General features: G+C 37.5%; 1 protein-coding gene across 1 annotated transcript in view; it reads left to right on the top strand.

The window, feature by feature from the left end:
- Positions 1–20,600, top strand: part of INO80 (INO80 complex ATPase subunit) — a 135,479-nt gene that overhangs the window by 53,901 nt on the left and 60,978 nt on the right. Inside the window, exons 13-24 of the mRNA XM_080807448.1 lie at positions 211–291; positions 1,111–1,206; positions 7,932–7,991; positions 8,416–8,558; positions 9,701–9,785; positions 10,782–10,899; positions 11,870–11,955; positions 15,339–15,506; positions 15,725–15,858; positions 17,812–17,879; positions 18,574–18,667; positions 19,442–19,613. Of these exons, the coding sequence (XP_080663574.1) occupies positions 211–291; positions 1,111–1,206; positions 7,932–7,991; positions 8,416–8,558; positions 9,701–9,785; positions 10,782–10,899; positions 11,870–11,955; positions 15,339–15,506; positions 15,725–15,858; positions 17,812–17,879; positions 18,574–18,667; positions 19,442–19,613 (1,305 nt within the window). The remainder of the gene's footprint in view (positions 1–210; positions 292–1,110; positions 1,207–7,931; positions 7,992–8,415; positions 8,559–9,700; positions 9,786–10,781; positions 10,900–11,869; positions 11,956–15,338; positions 15,507–15,724; positions 15,859–17,811; positions 17,880–18,573; positions 18,668–19,441; positions 19,614–20,600) is intronic.

The following is a 20,600-nucleotide window of genomic DNA, read 5'->3' as shown; positions in this document are numbered from 1 at the left end:
GTCTTCACCTCAGATACCATGATTCTTAGTTGTAGCTATGGAGTTGGCAAAAGGAATCATTACAGCTGTGCATAGTAGTGCTGAAATGGTATTTTTAGTCACTTTTGTCTAAGTTAAGTCTGATAATTTGATTAGTTCTTTGGGACAGTAGGTTGAATTCTGTGTGATGGAATATGAGAGATTATTGACTGTGTTTTTTTTTCCCCCCAGGGCATTAATGGCATTCTTGCAGATGAAATGGGCCTTGGTAAAACAGTGCAGAGTATTGCCCTCCTGGCCCATCTAGCTGAGGTGGGTAGATGTAGTCTGTCTTCCCCACTCTAGATTTTGGGGTGAGAATCAGCCATTACCAAGCACTGTGCTACACTTTGTAGCATATGAGGACAGTAGGACCTAACTCCTTGCCTTCAAAGTCATTACAGGGTGACACAGTGTGGTGAAGCATTTTGGTTTTCAAGACTAAAATAGTTACTGAGAATGTATGGTTTGACATATTGCCCCCCCCCCCGTCCCCTGCCCGGAGCCATTCATATAGTGACAAAGACATTGTAGTTATTTGGACCAGAAGACCCAGGTTCACATTTGAACTCTGTATTGACTATAAACAATGTAAACTTGGGCACTTTATCTGGTCTGTTTTGCTCTGACTTCACTTTAATTCTCTGAGGTTTAGTTTCTACTTCTGCAGAGTGGGGATAATATCTACTTTATAGGAATTCTCTGAGAATTAAATGAGAAAATGTACATAGAAGCATTTTGAAAAAAGCAAAGTTCCAGTAATAGTAAAATTGTTAGGAGTGTCTCGTATAAGGGAAGCAATACAAACAAGTCAGGGTATGATAAGTGCATTGTGAATGATAGAAATTAGGACCTATAAGTGGTGGAGGTGTGAGTAATTGCTTGGTATTTTTTCTCAAAGTTTTTCTGAGCCAGTTCCATGTCTGTATTATTAACATAGGATATTATTGCTGAGTATGCAGATGTGGGAACTAGGCACCATTTCTCTTGTTACAGTGTATCATTCGTAAACTGCTCTTGTCACTGATTATAATTTTGAACTAAATATCTCCAGTTTTCCTGCAGTTAGCTGACCCAATTTTTGTCTTTCAGAGAGAGAATATCTGGGGACCTTTCTTAATAATTTCACCTGCTTCTACACTTAACAATTGGCACCAGGAGTTTACGAGATTTGTTCCTAGATTTAAGGTAAAAATCAACCCAACAAAAATTTCTATTGCTCTTTAAAATAAACTTTCTGACTTTTTTTTGCTGCCTTATTTAATTGCTCTAAGAGTTTTTAATTTCTTGCATTTTTTCTAAAATACTTTAGATACATTCTCTTTAAAACTTTCTGATGAGTGGGGTGGGTCAGTTAGTTAGGTATCCAGCTCTTGATTTTGGCTCAGGTCATAATCTTAGGATCCTGGGCTTCATGCTAAGCAACAAGTGTGCTTGAGATTCTCCCTCTCCCTTTACCCCTCCCCTCGACACACTCTCTCTCTCATGCATATGCGTGCTCTCTCTCTAAAATAAATAATACCTTTAAAAAAAAAAAAAGTTACTGGGGTGCCTGGCTGGCTCAGTTGGCTAAGTGTCTGCCTTCACCTCAGGTGTTGATTCTGGGGTCCTGGGATTGAGCCCCATGTCAGGCTCCCCACTTAATGGGGAGCCTTCTCCGTCTTCCTCTGCTATTCCCCATTTGCGTTCTCTCTCTCTCAAATAAATACATAAAATCTTTAAAAAAATGTTACTGGGGCACCTGGGTGGCTCAGTGGGTTTAAAATAATAAGCCTTTGCCTTTGGCTCAGGTCGTGATCTCAGGATCCTGGGGTCAAGCCCTGCATCAGGCTCTCTGCTTAACAGGGAGTCTGCTTCCCCCTCTCTCTCTGCCTGTCTCTCTGCCTACTTATGATCTCTGTCTGTCAAATAAATAAATAAAATCTTTAAAAAAAAAAACAAAACATGTTACTGACAGTAACAATAAGCATATTATGTCCTTTTGTTTCATAAGTGAGAAAGCCAAAGTCCAGTTTGAATTATTTGCTGCATTAGCCCGATGGATTGATACTCTTGGTCAAACTGCCATAGTAGAAAATATCTACCTTATTGGTTTAACAGATATTTGGCTAATCATATCATCAGGGCACATATCCTGTAAATTACGGCATTGCCTTCCCCCCCATATATTTATAAATAATTCATTTTCTTGATACTCTAAAGTCAGATCTTTAGTCCTAGTCGGGATTATAATGTCTAAGGTAGATAATAAAGTTGATTTTAACTAATTCAGAGGAAAAGAAGTGAGATTGAGGTCAGAAGGGAAGTATGTTGCACTAAGTTGGGTAAGATGTGGAAAAGATTTATTAAACAGGGTTTAATTGTGGAAAGTTATTGAGATATAAGAAAGAATGGGTATGATTTATTATGTTGTTTGCAAGTAAAAATGGTAAAATCAGTTAAATGAGTTCTGTCCCTAAAGTAATGATGATAAAGCTGCACGATGAGGAAGATTTTATGGAGATTCTTTATCAAGAGTTACTATTAGGGCCTCTCTGATTTGGGGTCTCCTTAATTCATGGGTTCCATGCAGTTTAAAGGGCACAGGATAGGGTGGAGGTGGGGAGTCAGATGTTTTCTCGCTTATGTTTTTTAAGGAATAAGGACACATCTGAGATATTCCACTTTGGGATACCTTTGTGGCTATGGCCCCATCTTTGTGGCTGAATTGTAGATTTAAAAACTGTTTACAAGGCACACATTAGGTATATAGCTTTTAACTTTGCTGACTTATTTTTAAATTTTTAAGATGAGATTCTAAGGCAATTTGTTGAGTATTTTCTCTAGAGTTTGCCATTTGGTATATGGAGCTGCCATATTTTTTCTGCATTTATTCATTTCATTCATTCATTCATTCAGTTTTCTTTTCCAGCATATGTTAAACAATCGGGAAGTTGAAAAATTAAGTCTTAAAATTTTCCAGCAAACAAGTTGTGTTTTCAATATTAACTGCACTGACCATTAGATGGCAGTGCATTACTGCTTGAGTCATTGATACCTCTCCTTTGATTTTGTGCCTGTGCCTGGAACTGAGTGCTCATTTGCATGTTGAGCTTTGGATATTCTAAGTGTCAGTAAAATATGGCCATGGAATAGGATGTGGTCCTATTCCAGTTGCCACTTTCATTTGTCCTAGTTGTTTTGTTTTGGTTTTTTATTGTGATGAAATACACATACAGAGGGAGGGCACCTGGACGGCTCAGTCAGTAGAGCATCCAACTAGATTTCAGGGTCGTGAGTTTGAGTCCCACATTGGGTGCAGAGATTACTTGAAAACAAAAAACAAAAAGAAGCAAAACAACCCACAGACATACATGGAATGTTTAAAATGTACCAATTTAAAGTGTACAGTTTACTAGTATTAACTACATTTACAGTGTAGTGCAGTGATCAGTACTATCTGGTTGTAGAATTTTTTCATCATCCTAAACAAAAACCTCTTCCCCATTAAGCAGTCACTCCCCATTCCCCTTTCCCTCCAGCCCCTGGCTACCACAAGTCTGCTTCTCTGGATTTGCTTATTCTGGATATTTCATCTAACTGGAATTGTATAATAGGTTGCCTTTTATATCTGGCTTCTTTTCATATAGTGTAATATTTTCATGTTGCAGCATGTGTGTCAACATGTTATTTCTTTTTATGATAATATTTTCATTATCTAGACATTCTATATTTTGTTTATCCATTTATCTCTCACGGGTATTTGGGTTGTTTCCACCTTTTGGCTCTTGTTAATAGTACTGTTATGAACATTCATGTACAAGTTATCATTTGAACACCTGTCCTGTGTCCTGTTTTCATTTCATTTCTTTTCATGTGTACTTAGAGTGGAATTGCTAAGTCATTCTGTATTTAACTTATTGAGGAATCTACCACCTGTTTTTTTGTCCAGCTTGCAAGCTAAAAATAGTTTTTGTGTTTTTAAACTATTGATTTAAAAAGAATAATATTTCATAACAAATGGTATATGAAATTTAAATATGTATATGTTGAAACACAACCGCGCTCTCCTGTTTGTTATTTGTGCTTGCGTTCTCGCTACAACAGCAGAGTTGAGTAGTTGTGACAGAGATCATATTGCCTGCAAAGCTGAAAATGGTTATCATTTGCCTGTTTACAGAAAAGATTTGATGACCTCTGCTCTATTGATTCATTGTTTCTATTGCCATTACTCCTTTAGATTGTCAGAAATGTGTTCTCTTCTCTGGGGAGCATGGTTAAATGTAGACTCTGCTCAGATTTATAGTTAGTTTAGTTTGCATTCAAAAGATATTTAAGTCTGTGATGATAACATCTGAAAGTTCATTTTATTTGGCAGATATCTGAGTAACATTTGTTTTATGATTCTAGTATGACCGATGTCTCTGACTTCCTTTTTCCTTAAGAGTAATACATTTGGTTTATATTTTTTCTATAGTTAATGTTCCGTTTTCATTCCTGAAATTGGCTATTTTGTGTGTTTTCTGTTTTATTCATTTCTGTTCTTTTATTATTATTGTCTACTTTCTTGTGCACTTTTTCTTTCTCTAACATCTCAGGATGGAGCTTAGTTATTGATTTTCAGCTTTTTCTAGTAAGTGTTTTTAAGGGTATTAATTGCTTTCTATGCATGACTATAGCCATCCAAAGGTTTGATGTGCCACACTTGCATTATTTGACAGACAGATCACAAGTAGGCAGAGGCAGGCAGAGAGAGGAGGAAGCAGGCTCCCCACTGAGCAGAGAGCCTGACGTGGGGCTTGGTCCCAGGACCCTGGGATCTTGACCGGAGCCAAAGGCAGAGGTTTTAACCCACTGAGCCAACCAGGCGCCCTGCATTATTCTTTAATTCAAAATAATTTCTGGCTTCTATTTCAAGTTCCTGTTTGATTCATGGCTTATTTAAGAGTGGTTCTTGGGGTGCCTGGGTGGCTCAGTTGGTTAAACATCTGCCATTGGCTCAGATCATGGTCCTGGGATCCTGGGATCGAGCCCCACATCAGTCTCCCTGCTCAGCTCCCTGCTTAGCTCCCTGCTTTTCCCTCTGCCTGCCGCTCCCCTTGCTAGTGTGCGTGCACACTCTGTCAAGTAAATAAATAAAATCTTAAAAAAAAAAAAAAAGTGGTTCTTGAGGCACTTGTCTGGCTCAGTGAGTAGACTATATGACTCTTGATCTCAAGGCTGTGAGTTCAAGCCCCATATTGGGTGTAGGGCCTACTTAAAATAAATAAGTAAATGTGGTTCTTAATTTTGAAACAAAGAAGATTTTCTAGGTATCTTGTTACTAAGTTACAGCTTAAATCTACTGTGATAGGAAAATAAGCTTTTTATGGTTTTAATCCTTTGAAATTTTTTGAACTTTTCTTTTATGGTCCACCATATATATGGTCAGTGTTTCTAAATGTCTTGTATCTGCAGAGAGTAGGTATTATGCAGTTGTTGAGGGTAGCGTTGTATATGTGTTGGTTAGGTCAGGTGTATTTCAGCTCTTCTGTATCTTTACTGGTATTTTTGTCTGCCTATCGAAATACTAATTGAAAGAAGTATGTTAAAATTTACCGCAGGAATGTCTGGGTGGCTCAGTCTGTTACACATCTAACTTCAGCTGGGATCATGATCTCCTCTCCTTGCTTATGTACTCTTTGTCTCTCTTTCAAATAAATAAGTAAAAAATTTTTTTAAATTACTACAATTAAGGACTTACCCATTTCTGTTTTCTTTTGTCCATTTGCTTTACATTTTGAGGCTGTGAGTTGTATACAAATTTATAATTATTTTTATCTTCCTGATAAACCTTTTATTATTATGAAATTCCTCTTGTTAAGACTTTTTGCCTCATGCCTGTTATCTCTGGCATTAAATAGATGAGCTTTCTTTGGTTTTTATGTGGTATCTTTTTCTTTCTTTTATGTTTAACCATTCTGTTCACAGTTAAGGTTTTTTCTTGCCTTTTGTTTATAATGTTTATGCTGACTTTTAATGTAGTTGTTGGTACATGGAATTTAAATCTGCCTTGCTGTTTGCTTTCTACGTCTTTCCTTCTACTACTATAACTTTCCTTTTCTCCTTTCTGATGTCCTTTGGATTGGTTAGATTTTACTAGTCTTTCATCCTTCTTAGCTTGCTACTTATACATTCATTTTATTCTTTAGTAGATACCCAGGAGAATATCCAAGAGTCAAGGAAACATGCATCCTTGACTTTTTAAAAAGTAACATAAATTTATACTATTACTGCTTTCCAGACAGTACAAGGGCTTTACTATACTTTTTTTTTTTTTTTTTTCTCTTAAAGAGAGTGAGAGAGCCTTGAGCAGGATGGGGTGGAAGGAGAGAGAGAGAGAATCCTAAGCAGGCTCCACAACCCTGAGATCATGACTTGTGCTGAAATCAGAGTTGGACTCTTAACCAACTGAGCCACCCACATGCCTGGGGCTTTTAGTATACTTTAACTACATTCCTCTTCTGTAGAAGAGGAATGCTGTTGTTTTACATGCTGCTGTTGTTTTAGAGATTTTATTTATTTGAGAGAGACACATGCTGTTGTTTTTGTATATATTTTCTCTTTTAAATCCCACAAAGCATTTTATTATTATCTATACATTTTAAATTTATTTAGATTTATTCATATTACCTATTCACTATTTTCATTGATCTTCATTTCTTCCTGTATATTTATACTTCACTGTGACTGAGATTTTCCAGAGCAACAAAAAACATCAAGCTATAGACCTAAGAAGCACCTTGAAAGAAAACCACACCTAGAGACGTCACAGAAAAAGTGTCGAATTTTGCATTCTTTTGTTACACCATGCTTTAGCCTAAATATTTCCCTCTGACCTATCATCTGTTTTGCTAATTTTCTCTATGCTGCATCTAATCTGTCATTACACCATGATTGAATTCTCAGTTTTAGTTTTTGTATTTTTCAGTTCTAAAAAATACACCCTTTGGTACTTTATAGTTTCTGGAACACCACTGAAATTCCCAAGCTTATCTTTTAATTCCAGGAACCAATTAGCATCTTTTTAGAAAGTCTGTTTCTGATATTCTCATCGCCTGGGTCTCCTCTGGGTTTATTTCCTGTATCTGTTTTTCATGTTGGTTTTCAGTTATGGGGTCTAGTTTTTCCGTATGTCTGGGGACTTTTTGTTGGTTTTGTTTGTGTTTTTATTATATACCAAACATTATATAGGAAAAATTCTAGAGATAATTTTGGGGGTCTGTTTTCTTCTTCTTCCAGAGAGGATTTATATGTGTTCTGGGTTGGTGGTATTTGTTTTGTTTTGGTTTGGTTTTGGCCTCTAGTAATTTGGTGGTACTGGGTTGGGGGTGGGGGCACTAATAATCCAAAGTCCCCACCTTAATCTTGTCAGGAATTGAGATGATTCAAAGCTGGATTCAGTACTTGTTAAGGCACATCTATGTGTAGTTGACCTTTACTGCCCATGGGTATGTATCCTATGATTCCCATCTTAAGGCCAGGAAGGTGGGTGGATCTGATAATCTTTTCTCCTTGAATTCCAGTTTTTGTTCCATAGGCCCTGCATCTCTTTAAAAAAAAAAAAAACACCTCTTCAATTTCTTAGTTTCTCAACTAGAACTTTTGGAAAAGATCAACATCATTAGGAAAGATACGTACCAGGTGTCAGACTTTACTTTCTGGATGGACTTTCTTTTCTAGATCTTGATTCTGTAATTCTCTTCTGCCACAGTAGCTTTCTGATGCCTTCTCACGCGTGTTTTGTATGTGTGTTTTAATTCAGTCCTCAAGAAGAGTACTAGTGGCAGTATATTCATTCTTTAGGTTCTTTTAAAATCATTCTGAATAACATTTATGATGATACTTTCAAGATTATAAGTAGGAAATAATCTGTATGATGGTCCTTTTTCCAGGTGCTACCATATTGGGGAAATCCTCATGATAGAAAAGTTATCAGGAGGTTCTGGAGTCAGGTAACTTTCAGCTTGCTGCATATACACATGCGCCCATGTACATACACATACATATGTAATCATTTCTCCATTTCATTTGAGTAACTTCTTGAGCATAAAATCTTATATATGTTTCTAGACACTAGGCAAGTGTACTTTTTTCTTCTACAACACTTTTCCCATTATAGACATTTACCTGGACTTAAGTCCAGAATTGAGTAAGAACTCTTAAATAAGCTGAAGACCAGTGTTTAACATGATCTGTAATTAAGGTGAGTACTTTAAAAAGTTACAGTTTAATTCACTGCGCATCTACCACGCAGGAGAAGCACATCTTTAGTAGGACTTTGTTAAACAACTTAGCCTTAGAAAATAAAATCCATTCCTCATTATCTTGTGAGTTAATTAGGTATCTCTTTTCATTTTTCCCTTCTTACATTTACAGAAGACGCTCTACACTCAGGACGCCCCCTTCCACGTGGTCATCACCAGCTACCAGCTGGTGGTGCAGGATGTGAAGTATTTCCAGCGTGTCAAGTGGCAGTACATGGTATTGGACGAGGCCCAGGCGCTCAAGAGTAGCTCCAGGTAACATGATTAGTAGAAAACAAACTAGACTGAGACCATATAGATGTACAGAGAGAGGATACAGACTTAGGATATACTTACGATATACACACAGGGAAGTAAGGGTCCAAGAGGGATCAGAACATGGCATGATAGAGTTTTTGCATAGGCCACGTCTCTGACCAGAAGGCAAGAATTCCCTTTTGCATTTTACACAGAATACAAATATTAATGTTCAGAATACAAGGGTTCTTTTTAACTTCTATTTCTCTACTCAATATTTATTGCATCTTAATAGGTTTTGTTCTTCCAGGAACATTTTTGTGGGAGAAGGCTTGTCTGTCTGTTGATTCAGGGATTATTTTGAACAGGAGGTCTTAGTAGGAAGTAGAATATTACATTATATAGATTGTAGGTTCTGTCTGTTCTGTGCAGGTTTTGCTAGTCCCTGATTGGTTATTAGAGCCCCAAGATCTTTTCATTGGACGTTACATGTTTAAAATACTCTATTACCTTCAAAGTAACAAACTGAATAGTAAGTCATTGCCTGACTTTAAAGTGTTGCTCAGTGATATTAAATGTTGCATTTGGTGCATTTTTATTAACTCTTGGTGAGCCCATATGACATTCTTAGAGATCCATTTTAAGTGACAAGTTGGTACTTTCTATCCTCCAACAGACATTACTTCGTATTACACTCTTTTGAAGTAGGACATATTTACTACTGGGAGTAATATACTCATTTTGCATTTTCTTCTCACACCCTTTCCCTTTCTCGGTTGATCTCTCTATACTCACACTGGAAGCACAGAGATTAATAATTGTAAAGCTTTCTGCTGCAGATAAATACCTTATAATTAAAAGTCTAGTGTCAACAAAACTGACCAAAGATAGTAGAGCACTTTGTTAAGCCAGAAAAGATCCTACTCTGCCCATTTGAGGGCTATTTTTTCTAAACCCTGATACCATGTTTTCAGTATACAGGAGTCATTTTCTGTCCTTGGCTTTGTTGAATAGTATTTTTCAATGTGTACATGGTAGAGTACTTGATTCTGGGTGTTTGGAATTTTTTTTTGGAAAGCGTTTTTAGAAATACAGGGTCTTAGTAGGGTGAAGAAAGATTTACTGCTAACTTGGAATTTGTAATTCATTTTACTGAACAGTGTTCGTTGGAAGATTCTCTTGCAGTTCCAGTGTCGGAATCGGCTTTTGCTAACTGGGACCCCAATTCAGAACACCATGGCAGAGGTAGGCATTAGTAAAGACTTCGGTTTTATGTCTGCATTAAATAGAATGGTTCTAGCACAGAATAGAATTCTTTCCCATGCCCACCTGGAACGTTACTTCTCTGTGCAAATTATAATCCACACATAAAAGGAAGAATTTAACCATAGCTTGACCTAAGTGGGGTTTTTGGGCATCATTCCTATTTTCTTATTGTCTGGCATAGGCAAATAAATTAATGTATTCCTTCGTATTTGTGGAATAACTAGTGGCCACATTAGGAATGCTACCCATCTAATGCAGAGATGTTTTTATAACAAAACGAAAAGGTAATGTTCTTTGGCACTGAGAGGAGCTAAAATTCCTTATTTAGAAAGATAATTGATCATCTGGAACAAGGGTCAGAAAAGTTTCTGTAAAGAGCCAGATAGTAATTTTTTTTTCCAGATAGTAAATAATTTAGACTTTACAGGCCATATAGTTGCCATTGCAGCTGCTCAGCCTTGCCAGTGTCATGTGAAAGCAGCCATAGACAGTACATGAAGGAATAGATGGAGCTATGTTCCATTAAAACTTTCTTTATAAAAGTAGTTGGTACAAAAGCAGCCTTTGTACCAGAGGCCATAATTTATTAACCTCTGATTAAGAGTCATTATTAATTAGCAAGTTATGCTACTTCAGATTGTATTCAGTTGTGAAATGGATTTTTTCAGTATATAAGATCTTTAAAACTATAGCATTGTAAAATATGAGCAGGACTTGTACTTTTAGACTTTTAGTTGGAAATTAATTGAATAATAATCTCATTTTGCTATAGCATCTTAGAAAATAAGAGTTGGTTGATGAGGCACGTGCTTACACACTCATTCTTTTTTGCCCATTTGCCAACACTTATACCTGTTCCTAGACACACACACACACACACACACCTGCAACTTTCACTCTCTCCAAACCCTCACCATATCCTCACACACTGTCATTTTGTTACCTACAGTTATTTCACATATCTTCTGTTTCCAGCTCTGGGCTCTGCTACATTTCATTATGCCAACATTATTTGATTCACATGAGGAATTTAATGAATGGTTTTCCAAGGACATTGAGAGCCACGCTGAAAACAAATCTGCCATTGATGAGAGTGAGTGCTTTTATGAACTCTGTTTCTTTCTATCTATCAGTGTAGGCAACACATAATTGAATATTTTCTTCTATATAAAGAATTTTTCTTCCAGTGTTCATAGAAGGATTGGAGCTGTGGGGGGAGGGGGTTCTCTTATAAAGTAATTATTTGCTTTGTTTGTGTTTAAAAGAGCCGAAAGGATTAATACAGGTGATACTGCTGTACTGTTTACTATTTAACTAAGGCAGAATGGGCAGAGTTCAAAAAGTACCACATTTTGGCTTATAGAATCCTCATTTTCCATGTAGATTCTGAAAAACTCATATCAGAATTTTATTCCTAATTCATTCATTCCTAATGGAATGAGTTAAGGATTTTATCCTTATCCTGTGATAAAAACAGAAATATTAGAGGGATCATTTTTATTTTCTTTCTATATTAGGATTTGGTTCCAGTGTGAATATTTTAAACCTTATTTACCAGTACTTTTGACCTTGTTGAATAATCTCTTTTAAGAGTCTTATGAGGTGTTTATTACATTGATACAAACTGATATCTACCAACTGTTAGAAAAGTCTTAATTTCTTACACTACAGTTTGTTAATTTGCTGGCATACTTAGAAAAAATGATTTTGGAGGAACACTGGGAGGCCCAGATAGCGTCCATTTACCTATATGAGAACTCTGTTACTGATACAATGATCCTAAAACACTCTTGTAAATTCTAATAAAAATTAAGTGGTCCTTGTTGGTCTGAGTAAGTGATAGAAAAATGCTTTTGCCCCATAGACTACAGGTGGGTGCTATGAAAATTCAGACTCCTTGGTTTTCTACTTGAGGAAAAGATTAAGTTTTAGTCTTCTTTCAGAGGTTCATCAAGCCAAAAGTTGTAAGAACGATTTAGTGAGATATGATCATCATATTTCTTTTGTTTGTGTTAAGTCAATATAATGTATTATTTGTTGGGGGGGGCCTCCTGGCGTTTCAGATCAACTCTCTCGATTACACATGATCTTGAAGCCATTTATGCTGAGGAGAATCAAGAAAGATGTAGAAAATGAATTGTCTGACAAGGTAAGGAAATAATAATTCATTAGTTTAAGCCTTCATGGGCATCACCTTGGGGTTCTAGGACAAAAAAAAATTCCTTGGTAAAGGTTTAGTTTGAAGGGTGATTAGTTTGAGAGAAAACCATTAAACTTGAGTGGATCAAAGAAGACTTAAAATGACTCAAACAACCAAGGCAGGTACTATTTTTTCTTCTTTTTGTTTTATACTTTTCATTAATTTGAGGCATTACAAAAGTAGGGGAAAAAGTATAATGAACCCTCTGGTAAACCACCGTACAGCTTCAGTAGTGATTGAGTCATTTCCATCCCCATCCCCCTAGATTATTCTGAAGGAAGTCCCAGATGTCTTTTATTTCATTTACAGATATTTTCATCTGTATCTCTAAAATATTAGTCTTTTTTTAAAGGATTTAGTCTTTTTAAAAAATACATAACCATATATTTTCACGTCTGCTAAAGGAGATAGTAATTCCATTATACTGTAACATATCGAGCCATTTCTTACCTATCCCCATTTATCTTTGTGTGATTCTCTCTCTTCCCTCACTCTCCTTCCAACTTTTGTTCCCTGTCCCCCTCTTTCTCTGTTAAAGATTTTTGAAATCACCATCCAAGCAAGATCCACACGTGGCATTTGGGTGATATGTGTCTTTTTTTTTTTTTTTTTAAGATTTTATTTATTTATTTGACAGAGAGATCACAAGTAGGCAGAGAGGCAGGCAGAGAGAGAGGGGGAAGCAGGCTCCCCGCTGAGCACAGAGCCCGACGAGGGACTCGATCCCAGGACCCTGGGATCATGACCTGAGCTGAAGGCAGAGGATTAACCCACTCAGCCACCCAGGCACCCCTGGGTGATATGTGTCTTAATAAATCTTTTAGTCCCTCCCTACTTTTTTCCCTTGTTGAAGAAACTGAGTAATTTGTCCCATAGAGTATCCCACACGTAGGATTTTGCTAATTTTGCATCATTGTGGTGTTGTCTAACATGTTCTATGGTCTCCTGTATTTCTGTACACTAAGAATTAGAAGTTTAATGTGCTTTGAGTTTTAATATCTTTCCTCATATTAAGCCAGTAATTTTGGTTTGTTGGGGCACCTGGCTGGCTCAGTCAGTGGAGTATGCAACTCTTGATCTTGGGGTTATGAGTTTGAGCCCCACATTTGGCCTATATGTTACTTAAAAATAAAATCTTAGGGGTGCCTGGGTGGCTCAGTGGGTTAAAGCCTCTGCCTTCGGCTCAAGTCATGATCTCAGGGTCCTGGGATCAAGCCCTGCATCGCGCTCTCTGCTCAGCAGGGAGCCTGCTTCCCTTCCTCTCTCTCTGCCTGCCTCTCTGCCTGCTTATGATCTCTGTCAAATGAATAAATAAAATCTTTTAAAAAAATAAAAATAAATAAAATCTTAAATTTAAAAAAAATTTTTTGTTTTTAGATATCCTTACCAGACTTCTGTTGTTTTTTTTCTTATTCCTGTGACTCCTCCCCATATTCTCCTTTATTCTGCTTTCCCTCCCAGTTCTAAGTCCTTCAGAGTTTTTCCCCCATCTTCCATAGATTCCACCTGTTTTTCACAATTCTCCTACCTAAAAGGCATCTTCCAAGGTTCTTGATAATATCAGGTGGTTCTCCTCTGTCACTGCCAAAAGGTTAGATTATTTTGAAATTAGTAACTCTCTTTGAAAGATTGTGGTGGAGATAGACACCTTTCAAGTGAGGAGTACCTTTGCACCTTTGTTTTATTTATTTTTAAGAAATCTTGATGCCTGTTTTGTGAAACTGGCTAATTTTAACTAAACAACAGTATTGCACAGATACACCTTATAGAAGGAAAATACTTTATAAAACAACGAATCCTTTAATATCAGAAAGGGCTTAAAAAACAGTAGCAATGTCAAAATTTCTGTATTTGGTGGTGAGTAGGGAGGTTATCAGAGGATGTAGTATGGTTCTTAATCACTGTGCATAGTATTTTCCTTATGATTTCTTAAGCATCAGTATTGTTTCCAATCTATTTTTTTTTAAAGATTTTATGTATTTATTTGACAGACAGAGATCACAAGTAGACAGAGAGGCAGGCAGAAAGAGAGAGGAGGAAGCAGGCTCCCTGCTGAGCAGAGAGCCCAATGCAGGGCTCGATCCCAGGACCCTGGGATCATGACCTAAGCTGAAGGCAGAGGCTTTAACCCACTGAGCCACCCAGGAGCCCCATCCAATCTATTTTTAAATAATATATTTCTTTATTAAACTCTTTTTGCCTGCTAGCCACTGGTATATAAAGATGTAGTGTCCAGGTTCCATTCATATTTTGAAGGGAGTTGAATATATAACTAATATTATATCATAAGAGATATAGTGATTGTGTGAAGTATAATGGGAACACAGATAAGGGAATAGTTCTGTTAGGGAAGGTTAGAGAAGGCGTCAAAGCAGAGATAACATGTGAGCTAGGTCTGGAATAATGAATTGGCATTTACTAGGAAACTATGGTAAGGAAGCAGGTGTTAGGCAACAAGAGCAATGAACAAAAAGGTAGAGCAGCATTTATGCAACATGTTTAGCAAACATTACTCAGAGCATTGTTGCTAGGGTATATAGGAGGTCTTAGTGATGAGGAGACTGGGACAGTAGGGTTGATTAGAATATGGAAACCCTTCTCTGCCTATCGGAGAATTTTTAATGTGTTACTGTAGGCAGTGATGTACATTGAAGGTTCTTCAGCAGTTGGAATCACCTTATAAGATTTGTTATGAAACGTTTCTTAGAACCAGTAAAGACTATAGGCAGGAAGACATCCCCCCACTCCCCCGCACACACACACAAGATAGCAGTCTAAATTAGGTATGGTGAGATTCTGGGAGTGGTCAGAAAGGATGATTATTAGAGGTTAAATTCCAGGTGGATTTGAGGGACTTGGGAAATGATAAAACATGGGCATGAGAAAGAAAAAATCAGAGCTGGTTGAAATTTCTTTTTGGGTAACTGAATGAATGGTAATGCTGTTAATCAGTTGAGTAAATTAATGGAAAAGATTTTTTTTCCCCCACTGACTTTGAGTGGTACAATTATAGTGGGTAGTTGAAAATATGGGGCTGGGAATGTTAGGGAAAATATTTTTGAAAGTCACTGCAATGGATAGCAGTTGGTGCTATTGAAAATGGAAAAGATTTCACAGGGACAGCATGTAGAGTGAGTGACAGAGAAGAGCGTCAAGAAAAGAATATTTTTCTGGATAATTAGCCACATCCCAGGTTTATAGAGATACTGAGTTTCTAAAGATCTGTCTGTTGTCTGTTCAGTTATAATCTGGCTTGCATGTGTTTCTTAAGCTGATACTGAATTCTCTTAGAAACTTGTTTTCAAAGTATAAATGTCCTTTCTGATTTTTAGATTGAGATTCTGATGTATTGCCAACTGACCAGCCGACAAAAGCTTCTGTATCAGGCACTAAAGAACAAAATTTCCATTGAGGATTTATTGCAGTCTTCTATGGGCTCTACCCAGCAAGCACAGACCACCACCAGCAGCCTCATGAATCTGGTCATGCAGTTTAGGAAGGTAAGATTTTAGGTCAGCTGCCTTGGAGTTGCCTCATTAACCCATTTCAAGAAAAAGGCTCTAACCTTGGTCAGATAAACAAAGGCTGTTAAAAAAAGTTGAAATGAGAAAGTATATTTTCACAAAAGTAAACATGCAGGGCTTGGGATTCCCTGTGATTTTTCCGAGAGTGTTGTCTGCACGTGATAGTAGTATCTTGTTATTTTCCTTCCTCTTAGGTTTGTAATCACCCAGAGTTATTTGAACGACAAGAAACTTGGTCTCCATTTCATATTTCCCTAAAGCCATACCAGATTTCAAAGTTTATCTACCGTCATGGACAGATCAGGGTCTTCAACCATTCGCGAGACAGGTGAGCACATACTAATCCCTGTTTACTCTAAGGGTGTTTTTGTAATTTGGGGTTTTGTGGCTTAATGCTTTGGGGGGTTTAGTGGAGAGTGTTTGAGTTCCCCAACAATGAGGTGGTTTTTTTTGCTTGTTTTTGTTTTGTTTTGTTTTCTTTTTAACAATGAGGTATTTAAGCATAGGGTGGACACCTATTTATCGAGGGATGTTGTGATAGAAATCTGTACGGTATCAAGGGTTTAACTGGCTATTAATAGCCCTAGCCACTTCTGGTTGCTTTTCTGATTGAGAAATGTGCACGTAAGTGCAAATATGTACTTGTATCAAGAGAGATCACCGTATGTCTCTACTCCAGTACTGAAATTGTTTTGCAGTAGCTTACTTTATACTTGGAATAGCACTTGTGGGAGAACTGATTGGATTTCAGATTAATCAAATTTACCTTCCTCCCGGAATCAGCAGTGACAGATTTGGTTAAAGGTGAAATGGTTGTAATGTAATATGCCAGAGACCAATTCCATTCAGAAAATGTGTGTAGGTCCATTCTACACCTGGGAGTGAGGATATCTCTGGCTTTTGAATTTTTTTTTTTTAATATTTTATTTATTTATTTGACAGACAGAGATCACAAGTAGGCAGAGAGGCAGGCAAAGAGAGAGGGAGGGAAGCAGGCTCCCTGCCGAGCAGAGAGCCCGACGTGGGACTCGATCCCAGAACCCTAGGATCATGACCTGAGCCGAAAGCAGAGGCTTTAACCCACTGAGCCACCCAGGTGCCCCTGGCTTTTGAATTTTTTAACAAGCTCCCAAAGGATTCTTGTGCACATCAAGATTTGAGAATCATGGATTTAGAAAGTTCTTCTGTAGATAAACAATATAAGCAGCATTACCAAAATAATCAACAACATTTAGCCTAATGAAACTGAAGTTGAAGGGCATCTGGATGGCTCAGTTGGTTAAGCGTCTGCCTTCGCCTCAGGTCATGATCCTGTGCTCCTGGGATCGAGCCCCGCATCAAGCTCTCTGCTCCTGGGGGAACCTGCTTCCCCCCCCCCACCTGCCTCTCTGCCTGCTTGTGATCTCTGTCTGTCCAATAAATAAATGAATAAATAAATAAATAAATAAATAAGAAAGAGAGAGAAAGAAAGTAAAAGAGAAAGAAAGAATGAATGAATGAATGAATTCTTGGTCTTGGGGGTGCCCAGGTCGCTCAGTTGGTTAAGTGTCTGCCTTTGGCTCAGGTTCTGATTCCTGGGATCCAGCCCCACATCCGGCTCCCTGCTCAGCAGGAGACTTGCTTTTCCCTCTCCCACTCTTGCTGCCTCTTTCTCTGTCAAATAAATAAATAAAATCTTTGAGGGGGGAGAATTATTTGTATGTGGGGCACCTGGGTGGTTCAGTCTATTAAGTGATCTCAGGTCGTGATCTTCAGGGTCATGGGATTGAACCGGTTCTACACTCACCTAGGAGTCTGCTGGAGATTCTCTCCTTCCCCCTCTCCCCCTACCCCTGTTCCCACCCTTTCTCTAAAGTAAGTAAAGGTGCCTCGTTAGCGCAGTAGGTAGCGCGTCAGTCTCATAAAGTAAATAAATAAATATTTTTTTTTAAAAATTCTTTGTGATAGCTCCAGACTATTACTCAGCTAGATGGGCAGAGGGAAACAGACCACAGCTGTTGTGCTGTTTGTTTCATATGGTACATGGTAACGTACAACGTTGAATTGTGATTGTCTGAAATGAAATAAGACCACTTTGAACTTGTATTACTTTCTTACATCTATATTAATTACTTAGTATTGGTCTGACATTTATGCCATGATCTCTGCCTGGTAATATGGCAACAGATCTCTTAAAAGTATTTAAAATCTAAAGGATTCTATTTAATTTTGGACCTCTAATCTAGTTGACTTTCCAATATTTATATTTGGATTTATTTTATTTTATTTACTGATTTTACAGGTGGTTAAGGGTTCTTCTTTCTCCGTTTGCACCAGATTATATCCAGCAGTCTCTCTTTCACAGAAAAGGTGGGTGTTTTGATTTGGGGGAAGGAAAGTATGCCAGGGATTTATCAGAATGCTCCTCATTTTGCTGAATGATTTTCAACTAGCAATGATTTTGCCTGCATGCTGGATCTTTATAAAGTCTTGATAATCTTTAAGTAAATTAGTTGTCTTCGTCTGTAGATGCTATGATTTGTGGCCATAAGAGGAAGCGATAAAATATTATTACATTGACCTTCCATTTTATTTTATACCTGCCTCTTAAGAGTGTCTTATACCCTTGAAACTTGACAGAGACAATGCAGGACTTTCATTAATGTGACTTAGTTCCTTCTCCTTAGTCTAAGGGAAAGGAGCAGCTCACCTTTGAGCATTGTCCATGGTATTAAGGCAAAGTTTCAGAATCTTTTAACTCTACAGTTTTCTTTTTCCTGTCATGATAAAAAGAGAAATGCAATTAGCCAAGGATCCAAAAAGCCCAAAGGTAGCTAATGAGCCAGCTCTACTCTGGCCCATGTATGCCGTATCTCATAGGTCTGCCTCTCCCACTTGAGGTTGTAGTACAAAAATGGGACACCCTGTCTTCCACCATAATTGCTGGGTCGAAACCTTTAGCTATCTTTTCACTCTTAAATGAAAAGACAGCAATTCAGTAGCTTTAGTTGACTGTTATCTCTTCACTTGCTATTGGGTTTAACTTTGTCCTTTGATATTCCAGGTGTTAATGAAGAAAGCTGTTTCTCCTTCCTTCGCTTTATTGATGTATCTCCAGCAGAAATGGCAAACCTCATGCTTCAGGGACTTTTGGCCAGGTGAGAAGTTTCCTTAATTTGATGAGAGAGCAGTTGGGAATAAACAGAGAGTTTGAGCTGTGAAATTAAGTACTTAATATTGTATCATCTTAGCAAGCCTCTTATTTTTTTCTTGTTAAGAGTAAAAATTTTTATTAGGGGATCATAATTTTCTTTCGATCATTTAATAATTGCATGATGCTTCATGATATACCTTAAATAAAAATTATTTCAGTTCAACCCCCAAATGCTGCCAGAAGGTCTTTAAGTCTTCTTAATTTCTAGTTAGTCTTCTATGTTATATTTGCTTCTACAGGGCAGATAATGACCAGTGAGTCCTTTACTTGATAGTGATTGCAGCATAACCTGCCTTAAGTATTCTGGGAAACTTAGTTCTGGTTTTTTTTTTCCCCTCGGAATAATGATTTTTCACACGTTATTATTTTGTATTTATGTAATAATAAATAGTGACCTTGTTAGAAAAGGCTATCTCCCTAATACGAGGATATTTTTATAATAGAATTTTTGTGATAGAGTTAAATATTCTTTAATATTGAGTGGAGCTTTACGGAGGATTTTAGTTTTCATAGTAGCAAACCAAGTCATGCCAAAGATGGAATTTTTAGAAGAAAAGTGTGAAATGGCATCATCTGAAAGTAGGGAGGAACTGTTTCTAAAATGCTCAAGATGTACAAAAGAGACACATGAATGAAAGACAAGGTTCCTTGCTGCTCTGAACTATCCTCAAACCTCCATGGAGCACTGAATAAGCATGTCTGCTGTGGTCTGTTTCAGATGGTTAGCTCTTTTCCTGTCTCTGAAAGCCTCCTACAGGCTCCATCAGCTGCGCTCCTGGGGAGAGCCGGAAGGGGAGAGCCAGCAGAGATATCTGAGAAACAAGGATTTCCTTCTTGGGGTTAATTTTCCACTCTCCTTTCCCAACCTTTGCAGTTGCCCTTTGTTAAAGGTAAGCACTTACTTCACCATCAGCTATCTGTGGTAGTACTCACTTCCCTTCTCTTTGCATCAGTAAAAGGAGTAATAAAGTCAGTGATGGATTCATGGAGCCACAAGTTCCTAGAGGAGTGGGAGCGGTGTGCTGAGTTAATAACTTACTGGCATTTCATAGATGGTGTGTGTGTGTGTGTGTGTGTGTGTGTGTGTGTGTGTGTGTGTGTCTGTATGGTACATGTTTGTGCATGTGTGTATATTTAATATGTATTTTATATATAACTTTACTTTAAAGTACATGGAATTTAAATGTACAACTCTTTGAATTTATCCACGTAGGTACACTCATGTAACTACTAGATTATACCTAGATTAAGGTGTCGAACATTTCCAGTACCCAGTAATCTCCCTCATGCATCTTCCAATTTAATACCTCCATTTCAGAATAAACCAACAAAACCACTGTTCTATCACCATAGATTATTTTTGCCGGTTTTGACCTTCTTGTAAATGGAATTATCCAGTACATGCACTTTTGTGTCCACTTCCTTTCCCTTAGTATTATGCCTGTGAGATTCATCCACATTGCATGTTTCTTTTGTAATACTATGAAATAGTCCATTGTCCGAACACACCACAATTTAGTGACCCGTACTGCTGTTGGTGGATATTGAGGCTGCTTCCACTTGGGGGCTATTGTAAATAAAAGTGCAGTGCATATTCTTGTACATGTCTTTTGATAAATGTACACTACTTTCTCTGGGATTCAGATCTAGGAATGAGATTGCTGTATCATCAGGTGTATGTGTGTTTAGATTTAGTGGCCACTGCCAAGCCTTTTTCCAAAGTGGTTTTAGAAATTTATCCTCCTACTGGCGATGTGAGAAGTTTGCTGCTGTTCATCATCCTTGCCTGTACCTGATATTGTCAGTTCATGTTGTTGCATTTGTAATGTTATCTCATTGTGATTTTAAATTGCATTTCCATGAAAAATAATGATGCT

The sequence above is a fragment of the Martes martes genome, assembly GCF_963455335.1.
Source record: "Martes martes genome assembly, chromosome: 7".
NCBI lineage: Eukaryota > Metazoa > Chordata > Mammalia > Carnivora > Mustelidae > Martes > Martes martes.
Note: the sequence above shows the minus strand (reverse complement) of the source record. Positions and strands in the feature narration are given on the sequence as shown.